The 12,950-nt window shown below is 43.1% G+C and overlaps 1 protein-coding gene across 1 annotated transcript in view; it reads left to right on the top strand.

Moving 5' to 3' along the window:
* The window catches only part of lasp1 (LIM and SH3 protein 1), a 33,472-nt gene that overhangs the window by 2,256 nt on the left and 18,266 nt on the right, over nt 1–12,950 (top strand). Inside the window, exon 2 of the mRNA XM_033644841.2 lies at nt 7,109–7,203. Within this exon, the coding sequence (XP_033500732.1) occupies nt 7,109–7,203 (95 nt within the window). The remainder of the gene's footprint in view (nt 1–7,108; nt 7,204–12,950) is intronic.

Here is a 12,950-nt window from a genome sequence, read left to right as displayed (position 1 = left end):
ATCTATCATGTTAGCTTTTTTAGCCCTTGAAGCCATTGAGCTTAAGCCAAAAAAACTGCAACAAGGAAGTGGCACAGTAGCTGTGTTTACCATTGCCTAATATGCAAACCTCGGCAGTAAAACTGGTCATATTTAGGTTACTGTGCAATGTCTGGAGGTGTGAAATGATTTATGTGTGTGTCACTTTAAGATTACTCGCCATTTCCAGCACTCAGGAAGTGTGTATTTTCAAGATAAATTGAGCGATTTGTGGAGAGTGGTTAAAGCTAATCTCTCACTGAAACACTCGACTCTGCTGGAGTGTCTGTGTACTCACTATCTCCACGAGCTGTCTGCATATTGTATGTCTAAATCACAGAGCCTGTTCCTACCTGCAGGTGAAGAGATACAGCCCTCCTACATCTCTTCACGAGATTTATTAATATTTAACTGTGACATTATGCCGTAGAATATGAAGTGGTGTAACAGGTTCCTGGGTAGTAAATCTGCTACCAATTCAGTGAATGTAGTGTTTTAAAGCCTATAAATAATCTGAGAAGCTGACTTGTTCCAACAGCTCATCCTTTAATAACTAAGCATGAAGCACAAACATCACTACTGGCTCTTGAATATGTTAGCAATGTCAAAACATCTTGATAAGTGTTTATACACGATATTGGCAAGATTTCTTCGGAGGCTAGACCTGCTTGCTTGTTTCAGAAACAGCTTTTATGCAACAAATGATCTCCCACATGGCACCAAGTATCATAGATAAGACACAGCTTCTCTCAAAACAAAACAGTCCATCAGTGGAGGATGAATCAAAAGAGATATGGATGGACAAAAGAGAGCTGAGAGATTATTTCCCTCATATCGGCATGTCGCTGAAGGCTTTTACAATGCAGACAGAAAGAAATACACTGTCTTGCTTTTGTTCCCTGATGTTACACTCACAGAATAATCAATTGCAGGAAGGAATTTGATCACACGTTTATATAAACTTAAGTTTATTAAGTTTATTTTTTTAAGTTTATTTACTTTATTAATCCCCCTGAGGAGAAATTCAGTGTTTTCACTCTTGCTTGTCAATTACACACAGGTCTGAAAGACACACACATGCACAAACAGGACCTATACATGCACAAAGTGGAGAGATGTCAGAGTATGTCTTTAGTTGAGTAGGTAGTAGAAAAAAAGTGGCTGCACTACTTGGTTCACATGATCTCAAAAATTCAGACACAGCTGGCATTAATGAAAGTGTGTGTAGTAATCAGATTTCATACACCATTTGCTTCACTCGACGCTGATGTATCTGACACATACTGTTGTACTGTACTGTAGCTTTCACAGCTACAACTGCCTGGGGTCCATTTTTATTTAGCTAACAAATCGGCTGCTGTGTTATTTGGCTTCAGTGTGGGCTCTCTGGTTTAGATGTGAGCCTCAATTGTACTGCTGCGTCTCAATCCCAGGAAATTACTGGGAAGGGGGGGGGGGTCAAAGGTCAGAAGAGTACCGTATGCAAGTTATGCAGCTCTGCACAGTCTTTATGGCATGAAGGAGCTTACATCATGGTCGAGCAGCAGCCTCCAGGGCTTAAAAATAAAGCCAGCGGAGAAGTGCCTAAAACTGCAGTTCTTTGAATGACCACTGGAGGCTGGCTCCAAAAGGGAATCAATCCCCATAGCCCTCCATGTTGAAATGCCCAACTTCAAAGCAGAAATAAACTTGTTTACAGCCTGGTACAAAAAACGGTTTGGATCTCTATAGCAGATTTTAACATTTGTGACAACTGTACAGGGGGTGAATTTTTTTATAACTAGCCTGTTTACATTTTATTAAGGCTTAAAGTTAGGCATAACTAAGGGCGCAGCCACTTTAGGTAGGAGCATTAGAGGCCATTGAGGGTGGGGGCCCATTCATTCATATGAAAGGCAGCTCAGTGGCACATTAAGCCAAAAAACCTCAACTGTTGCATATAAAATGACCCTGATAAGTGGCACTGCTTCGGCACTGTGTGACCCATATAGCAGGTGCACAAGAGACTTCCACCGGCCAGGCCATCCTCTTCTGGTTAAGTGCTCCACTAACTTGAATGTGAAGAAAAAGGTCCAATCATGTGGTCCTTCTAGACTTTCCAAATGTTATTGGGCCGAAAGGATCAGATTCTGATTGTGAAACAAGTCATTTCTCAGGGGTTGTGACCAGTGGTGTAGTGGAGGGTATATCTCTTTCTCTGGCCGTCTACAATATACCCACCTCTTAGCCAAAAAGCCATGAGGATATATAGGAGATTACTTACTCCACGATAACCCTAACCCAATTATTAAAGCTAACAGTCTTGTGCAAGGGCTCTGATTTTAAATAAGGAGTATTTGTTCTCAGATCTTCCAGTGTGAACACATTTCCTATGACTCCACTTTTAGAGGAATTTGTCTACCGCCTCGCCTATATTTAGACAGATTATTCTGAGAGCTGATTCATGTTGCCCAAATGCCACAAGAGGTAAGGAATCTGTCCAGCCACCACCAGTCACCTCCCTTTGCTGAGTCACAGCCACAAACACACATGACACTCAAAAAAATCACCTGAGATGTTGACTCCACTGTGAGTGGCCAGGTACTTCTGCTTTGTGTGTTTATCAGAACAAGGAACCAGTGCACATGTTCTGTTTCTCCATTTGTACCAGCACAGAAAAATGTGGACTCTCTTTGTTGCGGTGGCGTAGAATAAAAATCATAGAAAGGAAGGCAAAGAGACAGTTCTATCTAATATAAGCCATACCACAGGGTTTTGTAAAGTGAATTTATACAGATGATCTCTGACAAGGCAGAAGTGTTTTGGCATTTCACCCTCAATGTGCTCATCTCTCATCATTTGTGCTGAGTTTTTTGTGTTTTTATTAATGTCTCGTTGCTGGGGCGGCAGAATGTGTATGTTACTGAGTGCACATCATAGTCTGGAGTGGTTTGGAAAGTGTGTTAAGTGCGTACTCTGCTTTAGCATAGTATGTCTGTTCAAGTCACTGTCTGCCTGCTGGCCAGTACCAAAGCCCTTCACTTGGATCAAAACTGATCCAACCCGGCATCAGGTAGGCTAATAATTATCCAGCCTGCTTTGATGAGATAGTTTCTTTTATTAGCAGCAGCCAGATGTGGGCACTTTGTCCTCGGGCATGTTCCATCTTTTGCAAGAATAATCTTTCACATATACACAGATTAAGCTGCTGTAATGCCCCATCATGTGTGTGTGTATGGTGGTGTTTCTGATTAATTTAGCCACTTATGGTTTAAAATAAGAGTCTGAGTCAAAGAGCCATCACAGCATCTTTCAAACTGCAGGACTAATCAGCAGCATAAAACAAGGTGGTTTAAACTGAAGTTAATTGTTACTGATTTATGAAACGTTTCATCAGGGTCCCTGGGGTCCCAGTCCTTCAGTATTATAAGGCACTAAAATTCTCTGATGTTTAATTTGGTGACTACCAAAAGACTGGATTGCAAAAATCCCCTTAGCACGGTCTATAGATTAAATAGATGTTTTGTTTTTATATAAAAATGATATGATAATTGTCACAGATTTTCATCGCATCAGTATAGAAAATAACATCAGTCAAGTCCCTATATGCGCCCGCTCTATAAGCCACTTGGTACTTAAACAATACTACCAACCAGTGTTTCTATTAAAATTATAATAATGGTTTGGCATATGTGTTGCTGTGGTTAGTGGGTTGTATGAAGCGAGAAATGTGCCCTATTTAGATTACACACCAATACTGATGTAGGAAGTGGTTGACACAAGAGGCCCGCAGCATTTTGATCTAGTCACTTAATCGACTCCTATTGGTCTGTAGTTTGGATGTGAGACTCTCACTAAACCTCCCTCTGTGTGTGATGTGTGTGCATACACGGTGTCTGAAGTTGTTGTTGGCCTCCCACATCGCTGCAGGGCTTTTGTCCAGGCCAACTTGTATTTGGTTCTCACCAAGAAGGAGCTGCGAGGCTGACTGAGCATTTTTGCTCTTGACTGGAGTCTTGAATCCCATTTGACACACATGCATCATGCACTGAGACATATAACCTACATACAGTACTACACACACTTACACATACATGTAGACACACACATACACATGTGCCCTTGAGCTGCACTAATGCAGGAAGACAGTGCTTTTTTTTATTTTTTTATTGGTGTTTTATTTCTAGGGCTCTGTCTCTGCAGTGTCCTCATTTTCCAGCTGACTGCCAGATCCTCCCTCAGCACCCAAGAGCCAGGTTTTCCTGGAGCCGGACAAGGCTAAGTGCTGGATGGCCTCTCAAACATACATTTGGGATGTTTCTCAACCCCGCATCTGTTTTTCCCTTCCTTCCTGTTTGGCACCCGTCTGTCTTAATCATAGACTTAACATAAGTCCCAGATGTAATATATTCCTACCAGATTCTGTATATTCCGATAGCGTCTGGGTTCAGATGAGATAGGTGGTGGTTCACATGTGGCATTAGAATGCATCTCAAATTTTTTTCTCGACTGACCACTTTTGATTATATTACGCCACCCTACGCACATTTGATTTTATCCCTGAGAAGCTGCAACCACCACTCAGCAGAAAAAATATAAAAGTGTGTGCTCAGCTGTACAGCTAGAGCCTGCAGCAGGTTAATGCATACTGACTAAAAGTTAAAGTTCACCAGGTTGTCCTTTAACGTGTCAGCGATGTATTCACATTTCAGTATTCACACTATGCTGCAAATGTGGATACATACTGCCCTGATGACCTCCATGTGTGGCCTGAGTGCATTTGTGCACCTGTGTTTAGGGCTGTCTGCTTGTTGTCGCTTCATCTAAGAGGCAGTTAAGTTTGAGCCAGACCTCAGTTCACCTGAGGGTTGGAAGGGTTGTCTTGGTAGAATGTGTGTTAGCAGGTTGGGTTGGGCTTAGGAATAGTTTGCTAAACAATTGAGTTCAGCGGACTTGTGCTCTGGAATAAACCCGAGGTCAATATTTATTTAGGGAAATAACAGGAGTGTCAAAGTCCATTCTCAGCTGATAGGCTCACCTTTCCCCTAACAACATTTGCATTCACACCTCTCTATTAGCATTGTACTTTGTCAGCTTATCCATGCTTTATCATTATCATAGATTTGGGGAAATGAGAACGGGATAACATTCTCTGTTGAGAATATCATACTGGGCTGCTGCACTACACGTAGATGAACCAGACGGTATGCATGCAAAGATGGCAGCCTCCACAGCTGCAAATCAGCTGAAGCTAGAGGAAATGGAATCTGCCTGCACTGTGCTGTTGTTTGTAAAGGGATTTGCTGTTGCAGTACAAGCCAGAACAATGGAGAGGGAGAGCAGTGGAAAGAGTAACATGATGTGTCCATCTGCAACTCCCTTAGGCCCGATTGGGTTGTAGAGGGATAAGGAGTTTGCATTGGAAGGCTTGGCCCAGTGTGTTTGGCTGTGGATCACAGCCCCGCCGAGCAGAGCCCGGGCTCGGTTTCCACTGTGAGCCACCTCTTTTGTATGCCTCAGAACAATATTGCTGGCCTACAGCTACAAACACCCATGTCATGACACACATGTACACTTTGCCTGTTGTCATTGCACGCCACCTTGGGTGGTCCGTTACATCGCGACAGAACAGACAAGACTGTTCTTAAAACCGGCCTGAAGCCATATTCCTGCTCAACAATGGGAGGAAGTGAAATGCCCATTGTGCTGTGTGTTTGGTCATGTTTCCATACATAGTGCAGCCATGATTGTGTCTACTGTCCATCTGCAGCATTCACAGCCAGCAAACGTCAACATCCTGGTGATTTATTGCCAGCTGTTTATCAGTGCTGTTACACATGCTTATTATCAAACTGTATCACTGCAGGCAGGGGTGTGATGGATTTTTCTGTCAGCAAGGCCTGCGTGTTATCCTGAGAAGACCTTGTGGAATCAAACATGCATTGTCCATGTGTGTGTGAGTGAAACGTTTAGAAAGTGATGATGTTATTCTTTGATGTGCAGTCTTATCCTCTGTTTTGAATCATCTTTGCTGCGCTGTTTGTTTGGAAGATTAGTGTTTTGTGTGTGGGCAATTGGTGTAGAAAGTGATCAAGAGTGGGTAAAAGAATGGAGAGGAATGACAGAATGCCCTGAGGCCATGTTAATAAGGACTCCCTCTTTCTTTCTCTCTCTCTCGCTCTCTCTCTCTCTCTCTCTCTCTGCCTTTTCACTCCTTTCTCCCTTCCCTTGACGATAGCGGGATCAGCCAGATCATTGCTTCACTCTCTGGCATTTTCTCTCTGGCTTGCCCACCCCTCCCTTCCTCTTGCTTTCTCCAGCCCCTTCCTTTCATGTTTCCTCCCTCCTTCCAGTTTTCTCCAATCCTCCCTCCCTCGATCCCTCTTTGAACCCTCAGGCCGCAGATCAGCTCATTGCCAGGAGAGAAAAGGAGAGGAGGCGAGAGGGCGGGTGGGTGGGAGGAAGGGAGAAAGGGTGGTGAGGGAGATAGAGGCACGGCCTCTTATGAAGATGTATAGAGGAGGTACAGAAACATGCAGGCCTGCAGAGATGAGCAGACGGACAGAAAGGGAGTCCAAAAGGTGGGTGTCAGCCCAAGTGCAGTGTTAGCAACCTCTGTTGTATATGTAGAAAACAAAAAGTAATCATTTGGCACGTCTGAGCTCGGAGTATCTCTAAAGGTGTGAAAATTCAGACACATACTTAACAGCCACAAAGTTTACTGCTCCTTCCTTACCTCTCGCACCAGTGCAGCCAGCCCTATCTACTTATAAATAGAATTGCTAGCAAAAGGGGATGTTGGTTTCTTCATATCAGTTAAGTGTCAGCACACACAAACAACTGTGATTCCACATTGCTTCACTTTATTTCACACAGTTGCCATTCTTTCAGTCTGTATCCAGCTCCCGTCCCTGTGAGACCTCCAGGGAATAGAAAGTAGTTCTGGCTTTACTCATTCAATTAGCTTTCCTGTGCTAGCTGGTGTATGGGTATTTTTTTTTTTTTTTTGTACACGTGGTGTTTTTGGATCTTGTGTAAAGCAGAACAACTGTCTCAAATCTCTCTCTCTCCTCAACATTTTGTGTCTTCTCTGTCTCTTTGTTTCTGACAGTACTGGCATAAAGGATGCTTCAGCTGCGAGGTCTGCAAAATGACTCTAAACATGAAGAATTACAAAGGCTTTGAGAAGAAACCATACTGCAATGCGTAAGTTGTCCCTAACTCATCATATTGTGTATGTCATTGAAAGCGTTTCATGTTTCTGTACCCAACTGGTTCAGCCCGCATCCTAAAGACTTTGACAGCAGTGTTTAATCTGTCCACAGACGGAAATAGGACCCTCTGAATGTGTGTGTGTGTGTAATCATGTTGCAACCCAACTAAGGCCCCCTCTATCCCTCTGCTGTTTATCAGTGACTATTCCAGCTCCCCCCTCAGAGAAAAGGCCCATAGTGGTGTGGGAAAGTGCCTCCCTCCTCCTCCTCCTCGGGGGGGGGGGGGGGGGTATCAACAAAGGAAATTCCTCAAGTTCCTCTACAGTGACACAGGCGGACACACTGAAAACTAGCATGTCCACTCACGCTTCAGCACATACTCACACACTAAAGGCTCATCGGGAATCCATGGAATCCCCCTCTGCCATTACTTATAATGATTTTCTCCCTTTCTCTGTGTGTGTGTGTGTGTGTGTGAGAGAGAGACAGACAGAGAGAGAGAGTTGGAGGGTGAGTGCATGTTCTGCGAGGGAATGCAGAAAGAAGGCGTTGCTTCATGTTCTGACAAGCTCTTTTGCATTTTTTCCTGAACTGCCATTTTATTGCCAGCAAAGTAAATCAAGACGTCATGCTGGCATTGTCATTCTCAACCCCAGTGGAAACTCTATAGTAGCATGGTGGCTTGTGGTCAGCTGTTTTCTATAGGCTTTGGCTTCTTTTATGATTAGTACCAGGAACAAGTAATTTGTTCAAAGCCTGGAGTAAAATATCACTGACACTTTTTTCCCCTCTTGTACATGGGGTGGGGGGACTCAAATTTGGCTGCTAGAGTGTTGTCATAGGTGTACTAGCCACAAACAGCCATTAATTAATGTGTCTGTTTTTTTTTGTTTTGTTTTTTTAGAAATTACAGGTCTTTGCTGCTTGCTAACAACAAGCTGACAGGGTGTGACTGACTTAAAAAACTCAGAGGAGCTCTTTCCAAGTTTTCTTCAAATCACTCTTTATTTCCCCGGCTCTATATATTCATAAAATTGGGTCACACCATTCAAGATAATTGCACACTTTTCTCTCGAGCAGAAATATTCCCCACTCTGCGAAAGGTCACATTTTAACCTGAGAACATGAAACTGAAAAAAAAAAAAAAAATTCTCTCTAGATCTGAGCCCTGCATAGTATGCAAATAATTTCCAGGTTAACCAAATGTGTTGATCTGATTCTGGAGTGCAGCGAGGTCACAGGTGATTGTTTGCATCTGTCTTCATGTGTAAACTTGAAAATCACGCAGTGGGCACTTTTCTTATTGGATTATTAATTTTTTCATACCATGAAAGTCACAGATGTTTGTAATAACATTAACGAAGGCTCTGTTCTGCTCAAGTGCGCCAGCATACCATGAGGGTGTGACAGTGAGCCAGCATAAACACCACCAGGACCCTGAAACTAAAGCAGCTAAATGGATTTGAGCCCTTATTACTTTTATTATTTACACCTGTGCTTTCTCTACTTTGACATGTCAAATTGTCTCCTGTGAAAAAGGCCTGTTTGTGCTTTATTACCAGCCATGACAACGTTGCAACGTGGCAAAATGTGGTGGCACGTACTGTAGCGACAACCATCACAGCTCTTGTGAATATTTTGCCAAGTGTCTGTCAGTCTGTGGAAAGATTTTCTCACTGCGATTGCGTCACAACCGTGCAAGTTGCAGGCACGAAACTTTACAGGTGTGTAGCTTAGATCAAAATTAAGGCAGAGTTCAAGATGGGTTTGGTCCGAGTAGGGGTGTAGGAAGCAGGGAAGGGGCCACTGGCACTCACACTTAACGCCCCTGGTTCATGAAACTTTAGTGGTGTGTAGTTGGGATGCACTGAAGGTCGAGTTCGAAGACTGGTACGTTCCAAGTATGGGGGCTCAAACATGTAGGGCTAAGTCGTCTAGATGCACACTGCTCTTTTACAGGTCAGCCCATTGCTAATGGCGCTGTGTCCGTGCTGGAGGAAAAACCATAGTAAACAAAATATTAATCCTAGCAAAGTTCTTCAAAATGTGTCTTGAGGGGGACTTTCAAATATTATTAGTAGTAGTAAACATTTCGGTCCTTAAATCTCACTGTGACCCTGTCCATACTTTGAATCTTTCACTTTCAATTTAAGGTGTTAACCAGCCACAGCAGGTGTCGTCCTTCTATCACCTTTTATTTTCACAGATTAAAGTGGCTTCCTTTCTCTTTCCTGCCTCCGATGTTCCCTATGCTCCCTGCGCCAGCAGGAGCAAGGCCCTTCAGAGCCTGTTTATTATGCCTCTTTTTGTTTGTTTAAAACAAGCCTTGTTCGAGTAAACATCATCAGCAGAGAGGAGCCTCCCGCTTCAGGAAAGGAATTCAGGCTATGCTCTCTGTCATTATTCTGTGGGATAACTACTTTATCATTACTCCACTATATTTGTCCTCAGTAATTGATATAGGCGTTGTTTGTTTTCTCTGTATTCCCACCCACCTCTTCCCTGAGAGTCCCATCCCTGATTAGATGCTGGAGTCACGGGGGGGATTGTGGGAGATTTAGGAGGACAGATAAGTGGACAGAAAAATTCTTCATTTCCCCAGGAGACTGTGGGACCCATTGGTTGGAAGCTGCCTTAATGACTGATGGTCCAGAAATTAATTTGAACATCAATGTGGTGTTATTAAAAGTTGTCAGACATGTCTTGATTTAGTGTTATCATTTACAGTGCCAGGCAGTTTTCTTCCATTTAGTGCTATCTTTAATCATTTTGTTGATAAATAACCGGTGAAGATTATAACCACTTTCACAATGTGGCGTGACACTGCTTCCTGGGTTGTGCTGCCTCATGTATTAGTCTGGGAACGGGCTCTTGTTCAAAGATATATGAGCTTTGTTGTATAATGGATTCTCCCATACTGTATAGTAGACATCTCTGCCTGTTGTGTTCTTCCTCTTTTCGTCAATGCTGCCTCCACTAACTACAGCTCCTCTCCTGTGATGTGTGTGTTTCGATGAGACTTCTGTCCAGATTTTACATGCAGATGAAATGTTCCTGCTGAATGATGCATTGCAACCTTTCCAGGTCTCACAGGGTCAAGCCAGCCACAACATCTCCTGGTTCCACTATGCAAACAGGCCTCTCCTCCTGCACAGTAGGCGGTTTGTGTGTGTGCGTGTGTGTGATTACACATGCGTGGCCCCTTCACTCCTCCACCCCTCCATTCTGATCACTCCCTCTTTAGCGTTCACAGGGCTAACTGAGTTTGTGCATGTGTCACCCACTCCCGTCTGCGACTTATTACCTTGTTATACAACCTGACAGATAGATGAGTGTTCTTGTGACTCACTCATAGCCTCAAAACAGGCACGAGGATGCGAGCACACACACACAGACAGGCATCGCAAGATCCCACTGAGTCACCAAGCTTATATCTTCAACCATGTTATGTGTTTGTGTAGCAATTTCCTGACCCTTAAGTGCAAGGACAGTTTCTAAAGACGCATTGAAGATGACAGCAACGCTGTTAACACAGACACTGGTTGTGAGGGTGTGTGGCTCTAACGCACACACACCCGTCTGCTTCAGACGAGCAGGGGTTTTCAGACACAATGATGCTCTGTGAAAGGAAGCGTGTTTTCCACCACAAACCAGACACGCCCAACTCCAGAGAATACATGAGCGTATATTATTAGTTACGGAGCTTTGATCAAAGTACAGAACCCCCTAAAATAAAAGGAACACACTGCTGGTAAAATAGACTAAAGGGGCAACATTTATGGCAGATATGCTTTCATCTTATGCAACTATATTCTTCAGAAACTGACAGTCAGCATCGATTAGCCTTACAGATATGAAGGCTGGGTTCTTGAGACGGAAATGACAGTACTGATCAATGGAAATTAAGAGCATTAAGATAAAGCCTTGTTCAGACCTGATAAAAAAGTGTAGTTGCACGTAGTGTAGGTTTGAGAGGAAGGTGGCGAACCCAGAGAAAAAAATACGCTAACATGGGAAGAACATGCAAAGTCCTCACAGACAGGCCCCAGCTGGTCAGTGGGTTTTAACCCTCTAGCTGTGAGCCCAACCTAAAGTTGACATATAAATCCTAAATCAGCATTTGTCTTTTCATTCTGTTTAAACTTGGTGTTTCGGCACAGCTGCAGATAAAGATTAGGCTGCACTAATATTATTAGTGTCATACTTTTTGTAGAATTAGATTCCAGTGCTGGCTGCGTAGGATTGTTCCCGTCTCTGAAATAATCCTAACATTTCCGAAAACTCCTGAGCGTTGTAAAGTCCAGAAGTCAAAATTATTGGAAAAACATGGATGTAATAATTGCCAAAATTCACAACACATTTTTATTAAAACATTTATTATTCTGCCCATATCCATATTTGTTGGTGCCCCTTACAAAACACTTTCACTGGGGTTATAAAACTTCTCTCCTGCTTGCCGCACTCAAAGGGAGGATGGATTACATTTATTCATTAGATAAAGTTAATCTAATATCTAATCTCTAAAGACTCATTAAATGCAAAAAATCACCTATCAAATTGAGAATTTTGGCTTTTTTTTTTATGAGTGATGATGGCATAAAATGTGACGACAGACATCAAAAGCTTTGTATGTTTAAAAAAAAGTGACATCTGGTAGAACTCTAGTAGCCACTTTGCCTCTTCATTTCAGATGTCATAGAGAATTATGGAGGTTTGGACTTAATATAAGACTAACAAATGAAAAAGACAGTGGTGTGTCTTTGTAGGAGGCACCTTTTTGCCTCTGTGATTAGATACCTCACTACAATAAAAGAGTAGCTTCATTTGCATTGTTTGATCAGCTTGTTCACAGCCTGCCCGGCCTCGGCTGCTAACGTAGCAAACCACTACATCTGAATGTTGCCGATAGCTGCGATTTCAGGAAAATGAGCGCTAGCAGCTGTAAAAGCCTGAGCGTGCACAGACCTGTGTTGTAGGGATGAAAGCAGGGATCAAGTGCTTGGGTTCGTTGTATATCACAGAGCTTGAAATGCCAACTTAAATCAACCTCTCCAACTACATCCATGTTCCGCTTCCTACTCTGAAATTATTTTGGGGGATTTCTTTAATGTGGCTCCTGTATCTTTTTTTAACAGTATTTTATGTAAAGTGCGCCAACCACAATCCTTTTGTTCAAGTTTTTACATCCCATAATCACACCAGGCCAAATGCTAATTCAGTTTGTTTACTATGTCGTCAAGGAAACGGTAAACATATAGTCCAAATGGGTTACCCAGAGGCACGGATAGTGGTTGAAGATTTTTGAGGTCACCCGGCACCCTGAGGCAGCCTGGGAACTGCAGTCCATATGAGCTGTTAGATAAGCTGTGAGGACTCTTCCCCTCCTACTGGATTTCAGCCATGTGGTTTTGCTGCCTTAAGGATCACACTGAACTGGCAGGCACCATTATTTGTGGACCGTAAGCCTTCAGTGTATAAAAACACTGACTTACGCCTCACATGCACAAACCATTGACAGCGGTTTAGGCAATCAATAAATATGCGATGAATGGCTTTTGGAAGGATGCTTGGTGTGCTGCATGTGTGCATGTCTGTGTGTCCTGCCTGCTTGTGTGTATTTATGTTTGTTTCAGGCCGAGCATTTTCTCCCCAGCAGCAGGAGATCGGGTGGTTATGGGTCTGCGACTGTCAAGAAAATTCCCAGAATCCATTCAAAAAAGAGACTCGCCTTCATGCTCC

This window comes from Epinephelus lanceolatus, chromosome 18 (assembly GCF_041903045.1).
Source record: "Epinephelus lanceolatus isolate andai-2023 chromosome 18, ASM4190304v1, whole genome shotgun sequence".
Taxonomy (NCBI): Eukaryota; Metazoa; Chordata; class Actinopteri; order Perciformes; family Serranidae; genus Epinephelus; species Epinephelus lanceolatus.
This window is presented reverse-complemented; position numbering and strand designations above follow the sequence as displayed.